The 22,508-nt window shown below is 41.4% G+C and overlaps 1 protein-coding gene across 2 annotated transcripts; it reads left to right on the top strand.

The window, feature by feature from the left end:
* The first annotated feature begins 1,807 nt into the window (after positions 1-1,807).
* Positions 1,808-21,807, top strand: LOC115205735 (transforming growth factor-beta-induced protein ig-h3). Of its 2 annotated transcripts, XM_029772005.1 has the most exons (18): positions 1,808-1,991; positions 2,268-2,366; positions 10,826-10,890; positions 11,137-11,294; positions 11,583-11,747; positions 12,213-12,359; positions 12,604-12,745; positions 12,860-13,072; positions 13,500-13,637; positions 13,863-14,005; positions 17,445-17,581; positions 18,132-18,262; positions 19,376-19,500; positions 20,085-20,096; positions 20,249-20,351; positions 20,480-20,529; positions 20,696-20,723; positions 20,808-21,807. In XM_029772005.1, exons 1-18 carry the CDS (start codon positions 1,876-1,878, stop codon positions 20,867-20,869), a joined length of 2,034 nt encoding a protein of 677 aa, XP_029627865.1. In that variant the 5' UTR covers positions 1,808-1,875; the 3' UTR covers positions 20,870-21,807. The 2 variants fall into 2 exon arrangements, with proteins under 2 accessions (XP_029627865.1, XP_029627867.1); XM_029772007.1 differs by lacking the exon at positions 20,085-20,096 and having other exon boundaries at positions 1,811-1,991.
* The last annotated feature ends 701 nt before the right edge of the window (positions 21,808-22,508 follow it).

Raw genomic sequence — 22,508 nt, forward strand, 5'->3', positions numbered from 1 at the left:
TGTGCTCTAGAAACATATGATCCTGTAGCTCTTCGCCTGGCAGTGTAACTTGATGATGTAATGTAAATGTGTCAGTCCGCCTGGCAGTGTAACTTGATGATGTAATGTAAATGTGTCAGTCCGCCTGGCAGTGTAACTTGATGATGTAATGTAAATGTGTCAGTCTGCCCGGCAGTGTAACTTGATGATGTAATGTAAATGTGTCAGTCTGCCCGGCAGTGTAACTTGATGATGTAATGTATTATGTTACTTATCACTGTTAGCTTATCACTGTTAGCTTGTTAGCATTATTATCTTTTTACTGAAACATGTTGGATTCACTCTTGAATAGTTTGATACATTCCTCATAAATGTGCATAATATCACTAGAAATAATTAATTAGTGGTTTGGTTGCCTTTCAAGTGTCAGTTTGGTAACTCTTTATTTGGATAGTCCATCTGAAGATGCTCTACAGACTATCAGTAACATTTCAACTAACGATCTACTAACCCTAACCCTAGCCCTAACCTTAACCCTTATCCTAACCCTAAACTTAACCCTTCCCCTAACTCTTATTCTAACCCTAACACTAAACGAAACGTTAGCAAGCACTCGTTTATCAACAGACGGTCTGTAGAGCATGTATAGATGGACTACTATCCGGACAATCCAAATAAAGTGTGAATGTCCGTTGTTTTTCTTCAAATAACAGAAGGATTTCTGTTGTGCGGTTTGTTTCTATGGTCGCGATCAGGGAAAGCCAACAATAACTGATGCTTCAGGTCTGCTGAAGTAATTCAGGTCTCAGTTGGTGACATAAAATAAAAATCAGAAAGACAGTATGTCCTCCTTGGATTGATGGAACTTTACATCTTTCTCAGGAGGTCCAATGCATCTGTGCTTTTTTTTGGTTTACCAGTTCTAAATTCAAAACTTAATTTATATAATAATATATACCAGCAGGAAATGAACCTATAATCGTGTCATTGCTCTAGTGCTGTGCTCTACCAGCTGAGCCACAGAGTAAACCCAATGAAACAGTTAACAATGGAATGAATAATCCCTGCTGAAACACTCTGGGTGTGGGTGAGACAGATGTATTAACAAAAAGGAGTTTTGTCAGAGCTCCCAGTCCAGGCCAATGACAAAATCAACTTTGTTGAGGTCAAACTGAGACGTTCTGTGGTAAAATAGATGTCCTGGCTATGATACTCTCTACAGTGGATGTCCTCAGAAGGTGAAATAACCTTCATGTCTGGCTGACCGGGTTTAAACCCGGGTCTAAACCCGGGTCATGTGTTCAGTGGCGGTTCTAGACCATTTCAACTAGGGGGGGGGGAGCAAGCTGGGGCCAGTTGTACTGTTAGAGGGGCCAGTTACATTAGGCGTTATTGTTGTCATATCGTTTTCTTCACTGCATTAGCAGGCATTAGCAGGCAAAAGACCATGTTCATAGTCATTATCGTTGCCACTGTCTAATAACGGATGTAACCGCTAGTACATGTGTTAGGTAACTGAGCTAAAGCCCAGGCATCAGTGTGAGGAGCTGATGCAAGTCTTCATGTCACAGGCGAGGGATGGCATTACATTTGGGATTAATTTGATGATAAATAATGATATCTCTAAAATATATTAGTTCACATGAATTAATCTATTTTCGTTTAAATCGATTCTACACATTTTCTTTCCATATCATTACTGTATTTGTGGTAATAAAAAAATAAGATCGACTCCGTTAGTTTTACATTTTATTTTTTGTGTGTGCAAAAGTGTCTTGGCTCACTCCCCACGCCCCTCCCTATAACCGTTGAGTCCTTCACTATATATTCCTGGTCGCACCGTTCCCCGACTTGTCAGGAGTTCTGAGGCCAACAGAATAAAGGGAAAAGGCCAAGATGCAGCACTTAACTTTATTGACTTTGGCGCTCACCTTGATTGCAACGATTTGTTTTGCAAAGTCACCCTATCAATCAGTTCTTCAGCACAGCAGAATAAGAGGCAGACAGCATGGGTAAGGCGCATACGTTATTCCAATGATAATGTGCGCATAGAAAGTTCTGCAATTTCAAATGGCAAAAGCAAACATAACTTTTGGTTCGTATAATTACAAAGCATGATTTATGTTTTATGTTATAAAATATATAGCCTTCTAGAGCTACTGATTTTTAATGGCATACTGTGTTGTACTTCACAACTAATTCAATATAAGTGATAGGCAAACTCAAAGTGTCTACTGTAATGTGCCGGCAAAATAAAACTGAATGAAATATTCTCTCATCTCTTTTAGACCCAACGTGTGCGCGATGCAAAAGATACAGGGGACCGACAAGAAATATTTCACCAACTGCAAACAATGGTACCATCGCAAGATCTGCGGCAAGCCAACGTGAGTGTAATATAAACATGTTATTCACATGCATGTTCATTTGAATGGTTGACAGTGAGTTGATTTATTACAACATGCTGCGTCAATATATTGGTATTATAGCCTACTAGTGTAGACTATACATATAGTGTGCATGGATAAGCTGGCTATCATAAGGAAGGAAGATCTGAAAACCTTTTTATAATTTGTGCTGAGCATATCTTCATTTAGATATGAAAACAATATATTTTAAGTAAGATTTATCAGTTTTCCACTGGGGTAAATAAGGAATTTTCCTTTCGTGTGGGTTTATTGAAGGAGAACTCCCAACTAAGATTGTCAAGCTGAACGAAAAGTAGCTGAAACATTTAACCTTCACCTCTACACTGCTGAAGGCAGCAGGGCTAAAGACAGAAACCAACAGAAGAACTGAGTTCTACCATGACCTTTGCATCCCAAATTGCACCCTATTCCTTGTATAGTACACTACTGTTGACCAGGGCCCATAGGGTAGTGCACTACTGTTGACCAGAGCCCATTTGGGACGTAACCATAGAATAGAGATAGATGGTGTACAGTGAGAAGGAATTGATTTCACTGAGCTATGCTAAATTGGTACATTTTCCAGTCCAAAACACCAGCTTGCATAACGTCTAAACCTTCAGAGAGAGTAAGCATGATGAAGGTGACAGTTATAAGGAGCACATAAGTGAAATTCCTTCCTGAAACAGTAGCCCAACTATTTAAGTCGCTAACCATAATAACTTGCTGTTGAAAAAGTGACATGCAGTGAGGTCTGTTTTCAATCATCTGCTGGGATTAACCTTGTTCAGATTGGTTCAGTAAGGCAAGCAGCTAGCTCCACGTTGAAGTGGGAAGTTATTTTTCTTCATCCTTTTATGAGAACCTCTCCTGCAGTCGTTGGGTCCTGCCAGGACAGTCTGATGCCAGTGTAAATGAAAGAGAGTGTACGTCCTAAATGGCACCCTGTTCCCTATATAGTGTACTACTTTTGACCAGAGTCCTATGGCCAATGGCACCTTATTCCCTATAGTGCTATAATGCAAGACGTCCCAACAGTCCTGGGAGAGAAAATATCCTGTAAAAGGTGTTAGACTTAATGGTCCAATGTTTAAAACGTTCAGCTGTATTAGTCTCTGCTCTAGTTGTAGTAGTCTGTAGTCTAGCTGTAGTAGTCTCTAGTCTAGCTGTATTCGTCTCTAGTCTAGTTGTAGTAGTCTGTAGTCTAGCTGTAGTAGTCTCTAGTCTAGCTGTATTCGTCTCTAGTCTAGTTGTAGTAGTCTGTAGTCTAGCTGTAGTAGTCTCTAGTCTAGCTGTAGTAGTCTCTAGTCTAGCTGTATTAGTCTCTAGTCTAGTTGTAGTAGTCTGTAGTCTAGCTGTAGTATTCTCTAGTCTAGCTGACGTAGTCTCTGCTCTAGTTGTAGTAGTCTGTAGTCTAGCTGTAGTAGTCTCTAGTCTAGCTGTATTAGTCTCTAGTCTAACTGTAGTAGTCTGTAGTCTAGCTGTAGTAGTCTGTAGTCTAGCTGTAGTAGTCTGTAGTCTAGCTGTAGTAGTCTAGCTGTAGTAGTATCTGGTCTAACTGTAGTAGTCTCTAGTCTAGCTGTAGTAGTCTCTGGTCTAGCTGTAGTAGTCTCTGGTCTAGCTGTAGTAGTCTCTAGTCTAGCTGTAGTAGTCTAGTCTAGCTGTATTCGTCTCTAGTCTAGTTGTAGTAGTCTGTAGTCTAGCTGTAGTAGTCTCTAGTCTAGCTGTAGTAGTCTCTAGTCTAGTTGTAGTAGTCTGTAGTCTAGCTGTAGTAGTCTCTAGTCTAGCTGTAGTATTCTCTAGTCTAGCTGACGTAGTCTCTGCTCTAGTTGTAGTAGTCTGTAGTCTAGCTGTAGTAGTCTAGCTGTAGTAGTATCTGGTCTAACTGTAGTAGTCTCTAGTCTAGCTGTAGTAGTCTCTGGTCTAGCTGTAGTAGTCTCTGGTCTAGCTGTAGTAGTCTCTAGTCTAGCTGTAGTAGTCTAGTCTAGCTGTAGTAGTCTCTAGTCTAGCTGTAGTAGTCTCTAGTCTAGCTGTAGTAGTATCTCGTCTAACTGTAGTAGTCTCTAGTCTAGCTGTAGTAGTCTCTGGTCTAGCTGTAGTAGTATCTGGTCTAGCTGTAGTAGTCTCTAGTCTAGCTGTGGTAGTCTCTAGTCTAGCTGTGGTAGTCTCTAGTCTAGCTGTAGTAGTCTCTAGTCTAGCTGTAGTAGTCTCTGGTCTAGCTGTAGTAGTCTCTAGTCTAGCTGTAGTAGTCTCTAGTCTAGCTGTAGTAGTCTCTAGTCTAGCTGTGGTAGTCTCTAGTCTAGCTGTGGTAGTCTCTAGTCTAGCTGTAGTAGTCTCTAGTCTAGCTGTAGTCGTCTCTGGTCTAGCTGTAGTAGTCTCTAGTCTAGCTGTAGTAGTCTCTAGTCTAGCTGTAGTAGACTCTAGTCTAGCTGTATTAGTCTAGTCTAGCTGTAGTAGTCTCTAGTCTAGCTGTATTAGTCTCTGGTCTAGCTGTAGTAGTCTCTGGTCTAGCTGTAGTAGTCTCTGGTCTAGCTGTAGTAGTCTCTGGTCTAGCTGTAGTAGTCTCTAGTCTAACTGTAGTAGTCTCTAGTCTAGCTGTAGTAGTCTCTAGTCTAGCTGTAGTAGACAACATGAAGCATGGACAACTATTTCTAGACCATTTTGTTTTACTAGCTTATTGATAATATATATACAGTACCAGGCACACCTACTCATTCAAGGGCATTTCTTTATTTTGACTATTTTATACATTGTAGAATAATAGTGAAGACATCAAAACTATGAAATAACACATATGGAATCATGTAGTAACCAAAAAAGTGGTAAACATATCAAACTATATTTGAGATTCTTCAAAGTAGCCATTCTTTGCCTTGATGACAGCTTTGCACACTCTTGGCATTCTCTCATCCAGTTTCACCTGGAATGCTTTTCCAACAGTCTTGAAGGAGTTCCCACATATGCTGAGCACTTGTTGGCTGCTTTTCCTTCACCCTGCGATCCAACTCATCCCAAACCATCTCAATTGGGTTAAGGTCAGGTGATTGTGCAGGCCAGGTCATCTGATGCAGCACTCCATCACTCTCCTTATTGGTCAAATAGCCCTTACACAGCCTGGAGGTGTGTTGGGTCATTGTCCTGTTGAAAAACAAATGATAGTCCCACTAAACGCAAACCCGATGGGATGGTGTATCGCTGCAGAATGCTGTGGTACCCAAGCTGGTTAAGTGTGCCTTGAATTCTAAATAAATCACTGACAGTGTCACCAGCAAAGCACCACCACACCACCACACCTCCTCCTCCATGCTTCACTGTGGGGACCATACATGCAGAGATCATTCTTTTACCTACTCTCCATCTCTACTCTCCATTGTTTGTGTTTCTTGGACCAAGCAAGTCTCTTCTTCTTATTGGTGTCCTTTTGTTGTGGTTTCTTTGCAGCAGTTCGACCATGAAGGCCTGATTCACGCAGTCTCCTCTGAACCGTTGATGTTGAGATGTGTCTGGTAACTCTAATGAAACTTTCAAAGTTCTTGACATTTTCCGGATTGACTGACCTTCATGTCCTAAATTAATGATGGACTGTCATTTCTCTTTGTTTATTTGAGCTGTTCTTGACATAATATGGACTTGGTATTTTACCAAATAGGGCTATCTATAATATATTTCAATTTGTTCAACACTTATTTTGTTACTATATGATTCCATGTTATTTCCTATTTTTGATGTCTTCACTATTATTCTACAATGTAGAAAATAGTAAAAATAAAGAAAAACCCTGGAATGAGTAGGTGTGTCCAAACTTTTGACTGGTATTATATATATATATATATATATATATATATATATATATATATATATTATTTAGTTTCAAAAGAATGGCTGACAAATTAATATATTAGTAGTAACAGTAATGGAAATTGGTTTGCGTTAGTTTTTGATCTTCATGTTAAGCTCATGAGTTAGACACAATCCTGTTAGTTTGGTTCTCAGCAATGAGGAAATGACTCATCCAGGAATCATTGAGTCATCAACTTTGTTGCTGTATCCTCATCTCTTTTTGTGACATGAACAATGATGGGAAGTTTGACAAGTTTTAGTGTTAGTTTGGACAAAATAAATTCCTGGGTTAGCTATGTAGTTGGTTTGGGGGAGATACATGATGGGTAGTTAATTTGGACGAGATAAATGCTGGGTTAGCTAGGTAGTTAGTTTGGAGGAGATACATGGTGGGTTAGCTAGGTAGTTAATTTGGACAAGATAAATGCTGGGTTAGCTAGGTAGTTAGTTTGGAGGAGATACATGGTGGGTTAGCTAGGTAGTTAATTTGGACAAGATAAATGCTGGGTTAGCTAGGTAGTTAGTTTGGATGAGAAATGCTGGGTTAGCTAGGTAATTCATTCGGGGGAGATAAATGCTGGGTACTTAGTTTGGGGGAGATAAATGCTGGGTTAGCTAGCTAGGTATTTAGTTTGGGGGAGATACATGAAGGGGTTAGCTATGTAGTTAGTTTGGGGGAGATCAATTCTGGGTTAGCTAGGTAGTTAGTTTGGGGAGATAAATAGCTGGGTTAGCTAGGTAGTTAGTTTGGGGGAGATATATTCTGGGTTAGCTAGGTAGTTACACAGTAGATAATGGATACCTTGTATCTCTCTAATCAATCAGTCTGGGTAGTGTTAAATAGCTCGACCACCTCAGAGTATAAAAGGACAACTCAGGTTACCAACATCAATCTTCCAGATAGGCCCTGTCCTGGACCTTGGGCAGTCAAGGCACTGACAGCCTTCCACAGTAGCGGCGGTTTGATTGACGTCAATGTTAATGTCCCTGCAGGGGGCAAGATGGTATTGGTTATTGCTCTGTCTAACATTCCTCTGAGATTGTGTTGTAGGTTTTGCATGGCATGGGAAAGCCATGTGTCGACCATTGCACCATTATACTGCCTTTGGAATGGGTGTGCTAAGAAAACATGCATTTGCTATTTAGGGTGTGTGTGTGTGTGTGTGTGTGTGTGTGTGTGTGTGTGTGTGTGTGTGTGTGTGTGTGTGTGTGTGTGTGTGTGTGTGTGTGTGTGTGTGTGTGGTGTCTTCTGTTCCTGGCTTTTTCTTGTTATTTGATCTCCCTTGATAAGTATTGTGAAATTATCTAGATGTTTCCTGTAGAAAATTGAACCACAGACACGAACTTGATGACTTTGTAACGGGAGACGTTTGCTGGCGATTCACAACAGTGTTTCTTTCATTGGAAATCTCATGAAAGTTGAAGAGGAAGTGAAACTTTGCTGTGGGCGCTGGATGTTTGGAGGAAATGATGGCTTTAGAGGGCACTGTTGAGGGACTTCCATCCCTAAACACACACTAATCATTCATAAGGGAGCCAGGAAAATTGACTTTTTCCATAGCAAGCTAGACCTACTGTGTCAATTTGAGAGGGCTGGGACTGGGAGTTTGAGAGTTGCGTTCAAAAGGACAAACCTGGGCTTGTGTCAACAAAGGTTCCAAAAAGCTTTTATCAGTTTAGATTTAATTACATTTACAGACAGACACAGACATCCATGGAAAGAGGGAGCTGACCTTTTAAAATACTATTCAGAATATTTATTATACTTGTATCATTTTCTCTAGCCTGTCTGAGGTGCCAAATGAGCAGTGGGTTGCTGTTTTGGGACTATTCTATTGGCCTGTTAGGCCAGGCAAGCAACAACAACAAAAAACACAGAACATTTTTTTAAGTGATTTCAAATAGTATTTGAACCCAGGTCTGGATGGAGGGGAGTTTTGAACACTGAGGTGTGTTAGCAGCTTTCATTGTGCTGAACTGAACAATCCCTGTCTGTGTGACTGTGAGCGACCACTGGGCTTAACAGGTAATGGGTTAGAATGCAGGCCATGGGGACATGGTGCTGCTGGTGCTAGAGGTTACAGCTCACTTGAGGGGAGACCTCATAACTCTGAGTCACCAATAACCCTAACAACACCCCTTAGTTACCTCCCAACACCCCTTAGTTACCTCCCAACAGCCCTTAGCTACCTCCCAACAGCCCTTAGCTACCTCCCAACACCCCTTAGTTACCTCCCAACAGCCCTTAGCTACCTCCCAACAGCCCTTAGCTACCTCCCAACAGCCCTTAGCTACCTCCCAACAGCCCTTAGCTACCTCCCAACAGCCCTTAGCTACCTCCCAACATCCCCTAGCTACCACCCAACAGCCCTTAGCTACCTCCCAACAGCCCTTAGCTACCTCCCAACAGCCCTTAGCTACCTCCCAACAGCCCTTAGCTACCTCCCAACAGCCCTTAGCTACCTCCCAACAGCCCTTAGCTACCTCCCAACATCCCCTAGCTACCTCCCAACACCCCTTAGCTACCTCCCAACACCCCTTAGCTACCACCCAACAGCCCTTAGCTACCACCCAACAGCCCTTAGCTACCTCCCAACAGCCCTTAGCTACCTCCCAACAGCCCTTAGCTACCTCCCAACAGCCCTTAGCTACCTCCCAACATCCCCTAGCTACCTCCCAACACCCCTTAGCTACCTCCCAACACCCCTTAGCTACCACCCAACAGCCCTTAGCTACCACCCAACAGCCCTTAGCTACCTCCCAACAGCCCTTAGCTACCTCCCAACAGCCCTTAGCTACCTCCCAACAGCCATTAGCTACCTCCCAACATCCCTTAGTTACCTCCCAACAGCCCTTAGTTACCTCCCAACAGCCCTTAGTTACCTCCCAACAGCCCTTAGTTACCTCCCAACAGCCCTTAGTTACCTCCCAACATCCCCTAGCTACCTTTAAAGTCCCACTCTCAACGCTAATGCATTGGTTCTTCTGTTTTTCTCAGCAATCACACTATGTTTTGAAGTAGTAACATTTGACTAAAGGTGAATCCCAGAGCTAAGTAGTCTGTAAAGCTTTATACACGGTCACTTTTACTACAAATTACATCTTGGTTTTTTTGTCTGGTAAAGGAACCTTTTAGTTTTTTTATGAAAAAAACTATTTTTTTTAATATAGTACCTATGAATAGAAAGCCAGAGTGAGAGATGACTGTGTGGGAAATTCAAATCTATCTAGCATGCTAATTACATCATGGAACCCATAAAGTTAAATGGACCTTAACTCTCTTCTTTAATACTTCTGTCTGGTGGATAGCTTGCCTCAACACTTGGAAGTCTCAATGTACGCTGTGTTTGAATTATGCGACTTTACTGTTTATTTTGTCAGAAATCCATAGCTACCATCTTTGTTTATGCTTGTGAAGAACAAATCGAGGTTGAGTTACCATCTGTTTTGAAAATCTGACTGGTTTGGTTTCCAGGCTACTGTGTTTTAAAGGGTTTCCCCATACCCCCCCCCCCCCCCCACCCTCGCTGAATGTTAGGATTGTCCCCTAACCATGTTTCTGAGCTGCCAAATACCCTCTCCCTAGGAGTTTAACAGTAGCTAATTGCTCAGATCCTCGCCTGGTCTTTAACAGCTTTTACAGTATAGTTCATTATGCTGGAGTTAACTAGGGTTGACGTGACAAGTGGGTATAGATGTGTCTGGCTCAGGTAGTTTTCCATTGACTTTCATCAATGTTAGGACTCAGAGTTGATCCTCTTTTACATTTTAGTTATTTAGCAGACTATTATCCAAAGCGACTTACAGTTAGTGCATTCATCTTTAAAATAGCTTGGGCAGGAACTCTGCTGAAGAGCTTTGACTGGGATGAACGGGATTTGACGCCCCCCAAGATGCCAAATAATTTTTGCATAGCTTTCCACACCTTTTGCCTTATCTTTTTTGTCTGTGTTATGTATTGTTAATGTTGCCACTGTGTGTTTCTCACTATAACCTATGTGTGCCACTGTTTGATTAGCAATACTAATGTTTACACAATGGACTACCATCCTTTATTTATTGTTTTCTGGTTGTATGAAGAACTTGCCACCGAATGTAGCTAGTTAAAACCTTCCTTTTCGTGGATATAGACCACTTATTTTTGACTTAACATTAAGGTTCACATTTTTATCCGGTACACCTTCGCTTGGCCGCTCTCTCTTTGTTTTTACTGGCAGGAGCCTGTGTTTCAGTATCGCTCTCTTAGTCCCCTTTCAGGAGTTTCCTTTGGCCAACCCTGGGTCTGTGGGTTCCTCTGCTCCCTCTCTCTCTCTCTCTCTCTCTCTGAGGAAATTAGCTTTTTATGACCTTCCAGGAGCAGCTGAGCCCAGTTCAGATTTATTGTGGAAATATCTCAAATGCACAAAATGACAGAACTATGTGTATAGCATGTGGCTGTATCATTTAACCTAAGACACATTGCTCAATCTTTTGTAGCCTGGTCACAGATCTGTTTGTAGCAAGACAACACACTTGAAAGGGTAAGGAGAAACTGACCTGTTGTTTTCATCTCTGATTGGCTGCAGTCATCCTTAACATGTGTTCTTATTGGTCAACAGGGTGATCAGCTATGAGTGTTGCCCCGGTTATGAGAAGCTTCCGGGAGAGAAGGGTTGTCCTGCTGGTAAGAAGAAATCTGCTTTATTAGCCTGCAAATCAAGTTATAGCTCAGTCACTTACTATCCATATAATGCAACAGCTAGTCATCAATTCATGTCCTGACCAACTTGGGATAATTATTTTTAGACAAGAAGCCTTTCAAACAAAATATGGCATCTCACTTTGATTGTCAAATATACATCCATCAAATCAACATTTGAATTTCATACATTCCCCCATACGATGGTTAAGACTTTAAAATGTTTTCCAGCCTTGCCGTTAGTGAACATCTACAACACGCTGGGTGTGGTTGGAGCCGCCACCACTAAGATGTACTCAGAGAGGGCTCAGCTGAGGGAGGAGATCGAGGGACCAGGGAGCTTCACCTTTTTCGCTCCCAGCAACCAGGCCTGGGCGGCCCTACCCAATGTGAGTGTGTCAGGAGGACAACTCTCCCTTCACAGGAGAGGGATACACTGAGAAAACTGGAAATGAAGTATAATTCCCCCCAATCCTGTTGCATCTAGAGATATTGTATAATGCTGACCTCAGACTACGTGTTATCAGCCTAACCAGCCAAGGTAGCGTATCAGCGTTTTTTAGGAGCAGTAGATACTAGAACCAAGTCTTTGGTCAGTATATGTAAGGGTACAAATGGTTAACTTGTGACTGATCGTTGTTCTGATGAAAATAGGACTCTGGTTTTTATGGTTGTAGGAAATCCTGGATGCTCTGGTGAGCAATGTGAATATTGAGCTGCTCAACGCACTCCACTACCACATGGTGAACCGTCGTTTGACCTCTGAGGACCTGAAGCATGGATCTGCCTTCCCCTCCATGTACCAAGACTTCAACGTTCACATCCACCACTACCCCAACGGAGTGAGTAGCATTTGTCCAATGTTAATGTTGCATTATATTGGAAGCACCGGTGGCTGGTGGCACCTTAATTGGGGTTCATAGTAATGACTGGAATAGAATGGTATTGACACATCAAACACAGGGTTTCCATCTGTTTGATACCATTCCATTCACTTCATTTCGGGTCATCGGGCCATCCTACCGTCACCAGCCTCCTGTGATTGGAAGGTATATGATGTTGTGACCTGGCCTGGTCCCAGATCTGTTTGTGCAGTATTATATAGGCCATCTGGGACCAAGCAAGTTGTAAGCTCTAGAGAGACAGCTCAACAACAAAAGAGACATGAACAGATATGTCATCAGCTAAAAAATATTTACTGTACAATTTTGATAATTTTTTCAAATGGTCACATGTTGACCATCGATCGAAAGCCAGCTAAATCATGAGACAACTTTTCTTTTCTTTTTTCTCTCTTGTCATTGTAGATTGTAACAGTGAACTGTGCTCGTCTGGTGAAAACAGACCAGCATGCGACCAACGGGATTGTGCACGTCGTGGACAGAGTCATCACCGCGGTTACCAACGACGTGCACACTTTCATCGACACCGATGATGATCTGGAGACTCTTCGTGTAAGTAAACGACTTTAACAGTTTGTCACTTCATTCATTCATTCATTCACAGAACAGTCTATCACACAGAACTCTCTTACCATTTCCTACATGTTGAACATATGCTATGCAATGTTGTGTCAGCTATCGGAATGTTACATTCCCTGATCATTGACACGGTCTCAGTCTTTTGTATTGTATGTGCAATTTGAATCATGTAGAGAAAAGTAGTGTTGATTCAGTGTGTTGATTCTCTGTGTTTTAGACTGCTGTTGCTGCTGCTGGTCTGACCCAAATGCTGGAGAGCGATGGTCACTACACGGTGTTCGCTCCAACCAACGAAGCCTTCGAGAAGATCCCCCCTGAAATGCTCAACAGGATCCTGGGAGACCCCGTGGCTCTGAAAGGTTGTTTTTTTAAGGACAGTTGGATATAGAACGGGGAGATAGATATTGGAGATGGAAAACCAATGACTTATTAACGTGAACTAAGTTCTACTTGTGTCTGTACTCTCCATCCAGACCTGCTGAACTACCACATCCTGAAGAACATGCAGTGTGCAGAGTCCATCACATCTGGTACTCCCCTGGAGACCCTACAGGGGACTGTTCTAGAGGTGGGCTGTGATGGGGCTGACATGACCCTCAACGGGAAGGCCATCATCCAGAAGAAAGATCAGCTGGGGACCAACGGAGTTATCCACTACATCAACGAGCTCCTCATCCCAGACTCAGGTAATTCAGACCAGAGCAATAGATAGCTGTCTGTATATGACTTGGAGTCAAACTATTGGACCTCTGGCTCCTTAATGTCATGATAATTACATTAACAAGCTCCTCATCTCAGACAGGTATTGAAAACCAGAGTCTTAAATTGAGAGTTGCGTCAACGTCAAATTTAAGCCTCTAATCCAAACCAATGAATCCCTGCCTTCTTTTATGAGATTATTAGTAATGATGAGTCACGTCTGAAAAGGTCTCTGACTGTCATAGGAGTTGAAAGTCGAGTCTAAGTCTGTCTGTCTGTCTGTAAGGCTACTGCACTGAATATGAAGTAGATTCAACTCAATGGTTCATGTTGAGACAAGACCTCAAGGCTACTTAATGAAGAGTCTCTCTGTTCAATGAGAAATGTTTATTTATGTACTGATCTCTTTTTAAGCTAAGACTTTGTTGGAGCTGGCCCAGGGATCCGCCGTTACCACAGCAACCAAGCTGTTTGTTGATGCTGGTCTTGGCTCCCACCTTTCTGGCTCAGAGGCTCTGACCATCCTGACCCCTCAGAATGAAGCTTTCAAAGGTAACATCGATCGATGGCGCTCTCTCTCTCTCCATCTGTTTCTCTCCCCATCTCCATCTCTCTCTGTCTCTGTTCCTCTTTCTCTGTCTCTCTCTCCCTCTCTCTCTCTGTATCCCTCCCTCGCTCTCGCCTCTCTCTGTGCTAACAAACAGCATTGACTTGAGCCATGATTCTTGACCCATTTCATTGAATCAATCTGATAAATTCTGTATCTATTGTTAACAGAGGGTGTGACAATGACTGGTGACCTGAAGAAGCTGTTGAAGAACCACATCCTGAAGGAGCAGCTGTCTTCAGGGTCACTGTACTACGGACAAGAGCTAGAGACTCTGGAAGGAATCAAACTCCGAGTGTTCGTCTACCGTAACGTAAGTACCCTGTAGGACCTACAGCTGGCATCAGATGGTATAAAAGCCGAGGTGCAGATTGATCAATTGAGCTGAATTAAGAGAGTGATCTGAAAGTCTGAGCACAGTTGTTCTTATGCAAAAAGACAACTCATTACAGAGATTACCCTCTTCCTAAGGGCTAACTCATTACAGAGATTACCCTCTTCCTAAGGGTTAACTCATTACAGAGATTACCCTCTTCCTAAGGGTTAACTCATTACAGAGATTACCCTCTTCCTAAGGGTTAACTCATTACAGAGATTACCCTCTTCCTAAGGGTTAACTCATTACAGAGATTACCCTCTTCCTAAGGGTTAACTCATTACAGAGATTACCCTCTTCCTAAGGGTTAACTCATTACAGAGATTACCCTCTTCCTAAGGGTTAACTCATTACAGAGATTACCCTCTTCCTAAGGGTTAACTCATTACAGAGATTACCCTCTTCCTAAGGGCTAACTCATTACAGAGATTACCCTCTTCCTAAGGGTTAACTCATTATATAGATTACCCTCTTCCTAAGGGTTAACTCATTACAGAGATTACCCTCTTCCTAAGGGTTAACTCATTATATAGATTACCCTCTTCCTAAGGGCTAACTCATTATATAGATTACCCTCTTCCTAAGGGTTAACTCATTACAGAGATTACCCTCTTCCTAAGGGTTAACTCATTACAGAGATTACCCTCTTCCTAAGGGTTAACTCATTACAGAGATTAGCCTCTTCCTAAGGGTTAACTCATTACAGAGATTACCCTCTTCCTAAGGGCTAACTCATTATATAGATTACCCTCTTCCTAAGGGTTAACTCATTACAGAGATTACCCTCTTCCTAAGGGTTAACTCATCACAGAGATTAGCCTCTTCCTAAGGGTTAACCCATTATATAGATTACCCTCTTCCTAAGGGTTAACTCATTACAGAGATTAACCTCTTCCTAAGGGTTAACTCATTATATAGATTACCCTCTTCCTAAGGGCTAACTCATTATATAGATTACCCTCTTCCTAAGGGTTAACTCATTATATAGATTACCCTCTTCCTAAGGGTTAACTCATTATATAGATTACCCTCTTCCTAAGGGTTAACTCATTACAGAGATTACCCTCTTCCTAAGGGTTAACTCATTATATAGATTACCCTCTTCCTAAGGGTTAACTCATTACAGAGATTACCCTCTTCCTAAGGGTTAACTCATTACAGAGATTACCCTCTTCCTAAGTGCTAACTCATTATATAGATTACCCTCTTCCTAAGGGTTAACTCATTACAGAGATTACCCTCTTCCTAAGGGTTAACTCATTACAGAGATTACCCTCTTCCTAAGGGTTAACTCATTACAGAGATTACCCTCTTCCTAAGGGTTAACTCATTACAGAGATTACCCTCTTCCTAAGGGTTAACTCATTACAGAGATTACCCTCTTCCTAAGGGTTAACTCATTACAGAGATTACCCTCTTCCTAAGGGTTAACTCATTACAGAGATTACCCTCTTCCTAAGGGTTAACTCATTACAGAGATTACCCTCTTCCTAAGGGTTAACTCATTACAGAGATTACCCTCTTCCTAAGGGTTAACTCATTACAGAGATTACCCTCTTCCTAAAGGTTAACTCATTATATAGATTACCCTCTTCCTAAGGGTTAACTCATTATATAGATTAGCCTAAATACACTATCCAAAACTATACAAAGCATTATTGTGCTGTTTTCATACTAACAATGAACAGTTTATGGCTGGTCATCATTTTCTCCAAATGAGTGACAGAAGGAGGCAGCCTGATTAGTGGACTTTTACCCCTCGAAACATGTTTTGATCCAATGACACGAGAGAGAGTCCCTCTACACATCCTCATACTGTAGAATAGTTATCCAAGAATGTTGTTTCACACCGTTTTTCACAGCTCTGCTCTGTTCTCTCCTGGGTGGCAGATGAAGGTTGTTCGGGCAGCAGCTCTCACATTTATGCTTTGTAATGGAATTTCCAGATGACCACAGTAAGCTTTTTTCCAGAGAGAGAGAGAGACCACTTGTGAGCCATCATTTCAGAGTGAAGGGCAGACAGGAAGGAAGCCATGTGCGTCCCCAATGGCACACTATTCCCTATATAGTGCACTACTTTTGACCAGGGCCCATATGGCTCTGATCAAAGGTAATGTTCTCTCTTAATTTTTTGGGGGCACTGAGCACATTTTAAGTCTGCTGAGCGCATACTTGAACATTGTGAAAATTCTGTGCAACTTCCGGCACACTTTTACTGTGAACTCTTGAGGCTGTACCTACTTTAAGTTACAGTTTTAACAGTGGTCAAGTAGGCTACTGTGGCTATTTGATTCTAATGTAGGCCTACCAGAGTGGTCTACCATCAAAAACAATGGAGAAAACACATCCCATAACATTTTAACATGGAAATAGCTGTTCCATCATTCAGACTACAGTAGCAGCCAATGTGTGGTGTTCAATGTTGGCCTACATTCCATGAGACTTCTGAAAAAAACATCCAGGGCTTGACATTAACCTGTTTATTCACTTGTCCTTCAGGCAAGGAGGTGACTGGAAATGTTGTGTTGTTTGATGCAAGAAACCACTTTACAAAATACAATTCATTATTATTCTCATACCATTATTAGAGAGAAAGACACATGCTTACCTCTGTCTATTCACTACTAAGCTTATTCAAACCTGTCTCAAATTATAACACTGTCCCTTTAAGACATAAAAAAAAATCTCTACCTGACTGGCTTTGCAAAGATGTCTAGAAATGCATATGTTTTGTGCTCTTTTAGGAAACAACCACTCCACCAATGTTGACTAGAAATGATCTATAACTGGGCTAATAACTCACTAACTAGCAAAGGATATGAACAAATGTTCACAGGTGGCTACATGCAGCTTTGATCTCAAAACAAGCGCTCATGCTTTAAACACAGTCCAGTTCAATGTGAATGGCACAGATCCATATATAGCAATGGATATTTGCCTATAGGCCTACTGCAGCTCTGATTGGTTATGGCGCACCGATTACGGGCCTGAGTCGTGCTTGTGTCGTGCCTGTCAATGCAATAGAATCATACACTAATGCGCTCTGCCTACAATAAAATATCTTGCACAGTTAGTTTTGCATACTAAGTCTTGCATAGTTAATTTTATTTCGATATGTTACATTGAAAGTGGCTAGCACTGCGTTGATTCGATCACAATTCCCACAGTAGAGTGAAACGTTGATAGTGTTAACTAAAGGGGACAAGTAGAAAGTTGAGTGGAGTTCCATCTTGCTGCATGCCCGTGTGCAGGTTAGAGGGAACACTGGTCCAACCCAGTGCCCTATATAAATAATACGATGCTATTTGGGATGTTGTCATGGTGACGGGTAGAACAAACGTCTCTCTCTCGCTCTCTCTCTCTCTCAAAATAACAGAGCCTGTGCATTGAGAACTCCTGTATCGTTGCCCACGACAAGATCGGCCGTTTCGGTAGCATGTTCACAGTCGACAAGGTCCTGACTCCCCCAATGGGCACCATCATGGATGTCCTGAAGGCTGATAACCGATTCAGGTGAGAGTCAATGAATCAGTGAATGATTCAATGAAAAGGATTACCAAGTTTGTCCTCAATAATATCTTGAGGCAATATAATTACATTTCATAAGAACAAGAACAGACATGTAGCATATGAGCAAAAAAAGATAGTAGCTTCTGCCTACGTTCCACAGCGTGTGTTCTGCTTCTGTAGCTAGATATCCTGAGAAGTCCCCCCATGCGTCTAATGTTTTATCCAGAACTGAAAGGCAATATGCTGCTTCATTTCCACCCACGTTCAGAGACCTGGCTCTTTTCTGTTTACTCTGTATCTTTTCACTACCAGTGATCTGTTCTGTTCTGCCATGATTCAACTCATACATGTTCGGTAAATTTGGCACATCAGAAACCACAACTCATCGATGCTTTTTAAACTTTCCTATTAGTCAACTGTCAAGTTCTGTTTCGTCCTCTGAAGTTTTTTTTTTTTTTTTACTGTGTGTGTTGGAAATCAGTCAGTTGTCAAGTCTTCTTTCTTCCTCTGAGGATGGTCTTTCTAAAGTGTGCGTTCCCTTCTTTTTTTCCAGTCTGTTGGTCGGTGCCATCCAGACGGCTGGCTTGACAGAGCTGATGAACCAGGCCGGTCCCCATACCGTGTTCGCTCCCACCAACGATGCTTTCAGCGCCTTGCCAAAGGCTGACCTCAACAAACTCATGCGTAAGGACATGCCTGGCTCCAGACATTCTAGTTTTTCTTGAACAAAACCAGTCTCAAACGAGAACACAGGGTTGAGGTCTGGTAATGTGAGACTAGGATAGTTATAACAGACACCTCTCTGCCATATGTGCTCTATCACATGCATGCCATATGTGGTGTATGCCATATGTAGTGCATTCCATATTTGGTGTATGCCATATGTAGTGTATGCCATATGTGGTGTATGCCATATGTGGTGCATGCCATATGTGGTGCATGCCATATGTGGTGCATGCCATATGTGGTGCATGCCATATGTAGTGTATGCCATATGTGGTGCATGCCATATGTGGTGCATGCCATATGTAGTGTATGCCATATGTAGTGTATGTCATATGTAGTGTATGTCATATGTAGTGTATTTGGGTGACTGGCATCCTGCCTTAACCAAACTGTGAACAGGTTTCATGACTGGCTTTGCAAAACAAAGCACTTTTCCAGCAAATAAAGAATCAATGGCACCTAAGGACAATCTGATTTGTCCCACAGTGAGAATATGTTCGGCAGACAGACAGAACAATTGGAATGAACCTAATAACCCATCTACACCCAGGAAATGATGACATGATGGAATGCATCTTGGATGCTGCCACTCGTATGAATGCCAAACAGCTGTGGGTAGCTGGAACCAGTTGTTCAGTTACAGTATGACCTACCTACAGTATACTGCAGCTACAATTACACTCGTTTGGGTATATAAAATCATTTATAAAAACGAATAACCACTGCTGTTTGTTAATTATTGCCCTAACCGTTTCGCAAAACAACTATTCAGATGAGCAGGACCCGTTTATACAAATAACATTAGCATCATGTTGAATAACTTCATGTTCAATAACTTGGCCACAGCAATAAGAATGTAGCTGTAATGCTAAAGTATATGCCAAATACCTTAACTCATCAGTTCCATGTTGTATCTTGCACAACCAATTCCTTTTCACTTTTTAAACAATATTCATTCTTCAGTGTTTTAATGCGGACTAATAGTTTTCCTAATTCCTCTGTTTGTAAACGTCTAGACCATAGAGATACAACATGATCCGGTAAGTGTTCTAATATCAGCTTGTTGTCTAGGTAACCCCAAGGAGCTGGCCAGTGTGTTGAAGTACCACATGGCTAAAGAGATTCTGGTCAGTGGAGGAGTGGGCTCCCATACCAGACTGAAGCCTCTGCAGGGAGACAAGCTGGAGCTGAACATGGTACAGTAGGCCCTTATGACTGTTTGATCCTGGAACACATTATCCAGGAACACATGATCCTGGAACAATTTCATCCGGGAACAATTTGATCCTAGAACTATTTCATCCTGGAACAATTTGATCCTAGAACAATTTGATCCTAGAACAATTTGATCCTGGAACAGACGATCCTGGAACACACAATCCTAGAACACACGATCCTAGAACACACGATCCTAGAACACACGATCCTAGAACACATGTGATCCTAGAACACATGATCCTAGAACACACAATCCTGGAACAATTTGATCCTAGAACAATTTGATCCTAGAACACACAATCCTGGAACAATTTGATCCTAGAACACACGATCCTAGAACAATTTGATCCTAGAACACATGTGATCCTGTAACAATTTGATCCTAGAACACATGATCCTAGAACAATTTGATCCTAGAACACATGATCCTGGAACAATTTGATCCTCTAACAATTTGATTCTATAACACACGTTTGATATTGATACTACTAACATGTACTACCATGTAATATCAGTACTGACATGTACATGTTTTTCTTTTTATTGATGATTTTGTTTTCAGTGGAGAAAAGAGGTACTTATTTTGTTGTGTACTTCTATTGCTTACATCACTTGTGTACAATGTATTGATATACATTCTTTCAACATGACTTGATTGTCTTGAACCCCTGTAATAAAAATATTAAGTATCATCTTATAAATGCCCTGTATGTTTTTCTCCTTCAGAGGAACCAGACCGTGTACATCAACAAGGTCCCAGTGGTTGAAGCCGACTTGATGGCCACCAATGGAGTTGTCCACGCTGTGGGAGCCATCATAAAGCCACTGCGTAAGAGCAATCGCTTTACTGTCCATGAATACTGAATAAACCATCTCACATTACTGTATATAACGTACTGTATTATCCTCCAATTGTCATTCCAACTCTGTTTCGTTCTCTCTCTCTATCTCCTCCAGCTCCTAAGGTTGACAGGGAACAGGCTGATGCCCCCGTCTCTTCCATGAGAGTAAGACATTTATACACGCTTAACTTATCACGTCTCTATTGACTGTCTTATTAGATGGCCGTCGTTGTAAATCGGCAGCTATGTGAATGTTCATTATCTTAAAAATATGTGTTTTTTTGTATTTGCTAATTTATATCTAAATATTGTTGTATTCCTTTCTTCACAGACGGACTCAAGAATCGGAGTCAAAAATGGTAACTACTCTCTGATCTATATATCTCACAGTCTCTGTTGTTGAACTGGTGTTAAATGTTGTTATAATCTTTGTTTTGTTTCAGATGATCTCTTCCAGAAGGTCAGGAAAAGTCTCTCCAGCAGGACGATGACTCGCGCCCAGTAAAACAAATTTAAGAGGAGAAAAAAACATAATTGCCTACAGTACATCAACACAAAATCAGGGGATTGTTCCTTTTGTTTATGGAAAATATTATTTTCTGGAACTCTAAAAGGGAGTCTTATCGATCCAATTTTGTCAAAGATGATCAATAATAACCCAGCGTTAGATGAAGACAGAGATGGGATATCTCTTAGTGGAAAATGTTATATAATTGCTTTCATATACCAAAAACCGAAGATTTAAATTTAATAGAATTACTTGTCTGTTTTCTTTAATGTGAAAATGGTCATTAAAAAAAACAGCAACTAGCTATGACTACATATACTGTAGTTTCATCAAAGTGTTTTGAATGTTCACACGTGTCTTCTGTTTTTAAATGTAAACGCAGAGCAGATTTTTGGGGGGGAGAAATGTATACCGTATTTTGTTTTGATATGATAGATGTAGCATGTTCTGCATGTTTAGGCTGGAACGGAAAAGCTATTCGCAAATTAAGGTTGAAGTCATGACCTCTTGAGTTCTGATTCTCTTTTACTTTTTTTTGTTATTAAACCTGTTGAAAACAACAATGCACCCACAGTCAAGTCACATGCTTTCCATTTGTAACATACTGTAGCAATATATTTTTGTGTGGAAAGCAAAGAGCAATGGTCGCACATTTCAAAAATAAAATGTTCATTTTGTAAGCCCCAGAATTTGTTTGGATTACTTAAACTTCTATCCACAACAACACATCAGTGTTTCAAGATATTGGCACGGAAGTTGTTTATATTATATCATATCTGCGTTCCAAATAGCATCCTATTCCCTTTATAGCGTACTACTGGGGCTCTGGTCCAAAGGAAGTGTACTGTATAGGGAATAGGGTGCCGTTTGGGACGTAGCCTATCCAATGTCTGAGAACAATGTCTTCCTTCTGTTTGAATTAAACTAACTCCTGCTGAAAACCACCCTCACAGATCCTTCTGTAGAACAAAGTCAACACCTCAGTGTACAGGAACTGAAAAGGGCATTTTTCTCATCCATGTGATTGTGATATCAATAATACTTGAATCCAAGACCAATACTTTCAATTCACCACTCACTAACATTGACTTTAATGTTAAGTTTTAAAATCTTTTGAAGTTTGTGTATGCATTTTCTCTGGAGGGGGGGGGAAGGAAGAATTGTTATCTGTCAAGAAATTAGAACATAGGAACCCTTACTGTGAGTTCCAGATTCTTGGTTGAGCCTCGGGAGAAGGGCCGTGTACAAGAATGTTGTAAGGTAGGGAGAGAGAGAGACAGATATATGCGTGCAATAGCCAGCTCCCAGTTGGCAGGTCTCCCGGCAAATGATCCGGAACAATGAATGAAACATTCCAAAAGTGTTTTATACTCTGGAGCAGACACTACCAAGCTGTTGGAGCTACAGGGGGCAGAGAGACCACTGGCTAGGAGCCCTGGTCAGGAACTGAAGGCCACTGACTTTTCTGGATGCCAAGAAACAATTTAACAAGTCTAAATATTGTGAGACAGATTATGGAGAAGGCAAAGGTCACGGCACTCATTAGAGTTCTGGAATTCCCACCGGATTCTGGAACTCTCTAATGTCAGAGTTCTGATTTTATAAGAGACTTGTTGCTCAAGGTAACAGATGGAGC

The sequence above is a fragment of the Salmo trutta genome, chromosome 13, assembly GCF_901001165.1.
Source record: "Salmo trutta chromosome 13, fSalTru1.1, whole genome shotgun sequence".
NCBI lineage: Eukaryota > Metazoa > Chordata > Actinopteri > Salmoniformes > Salmonidae > Salmo > Salmo trutta.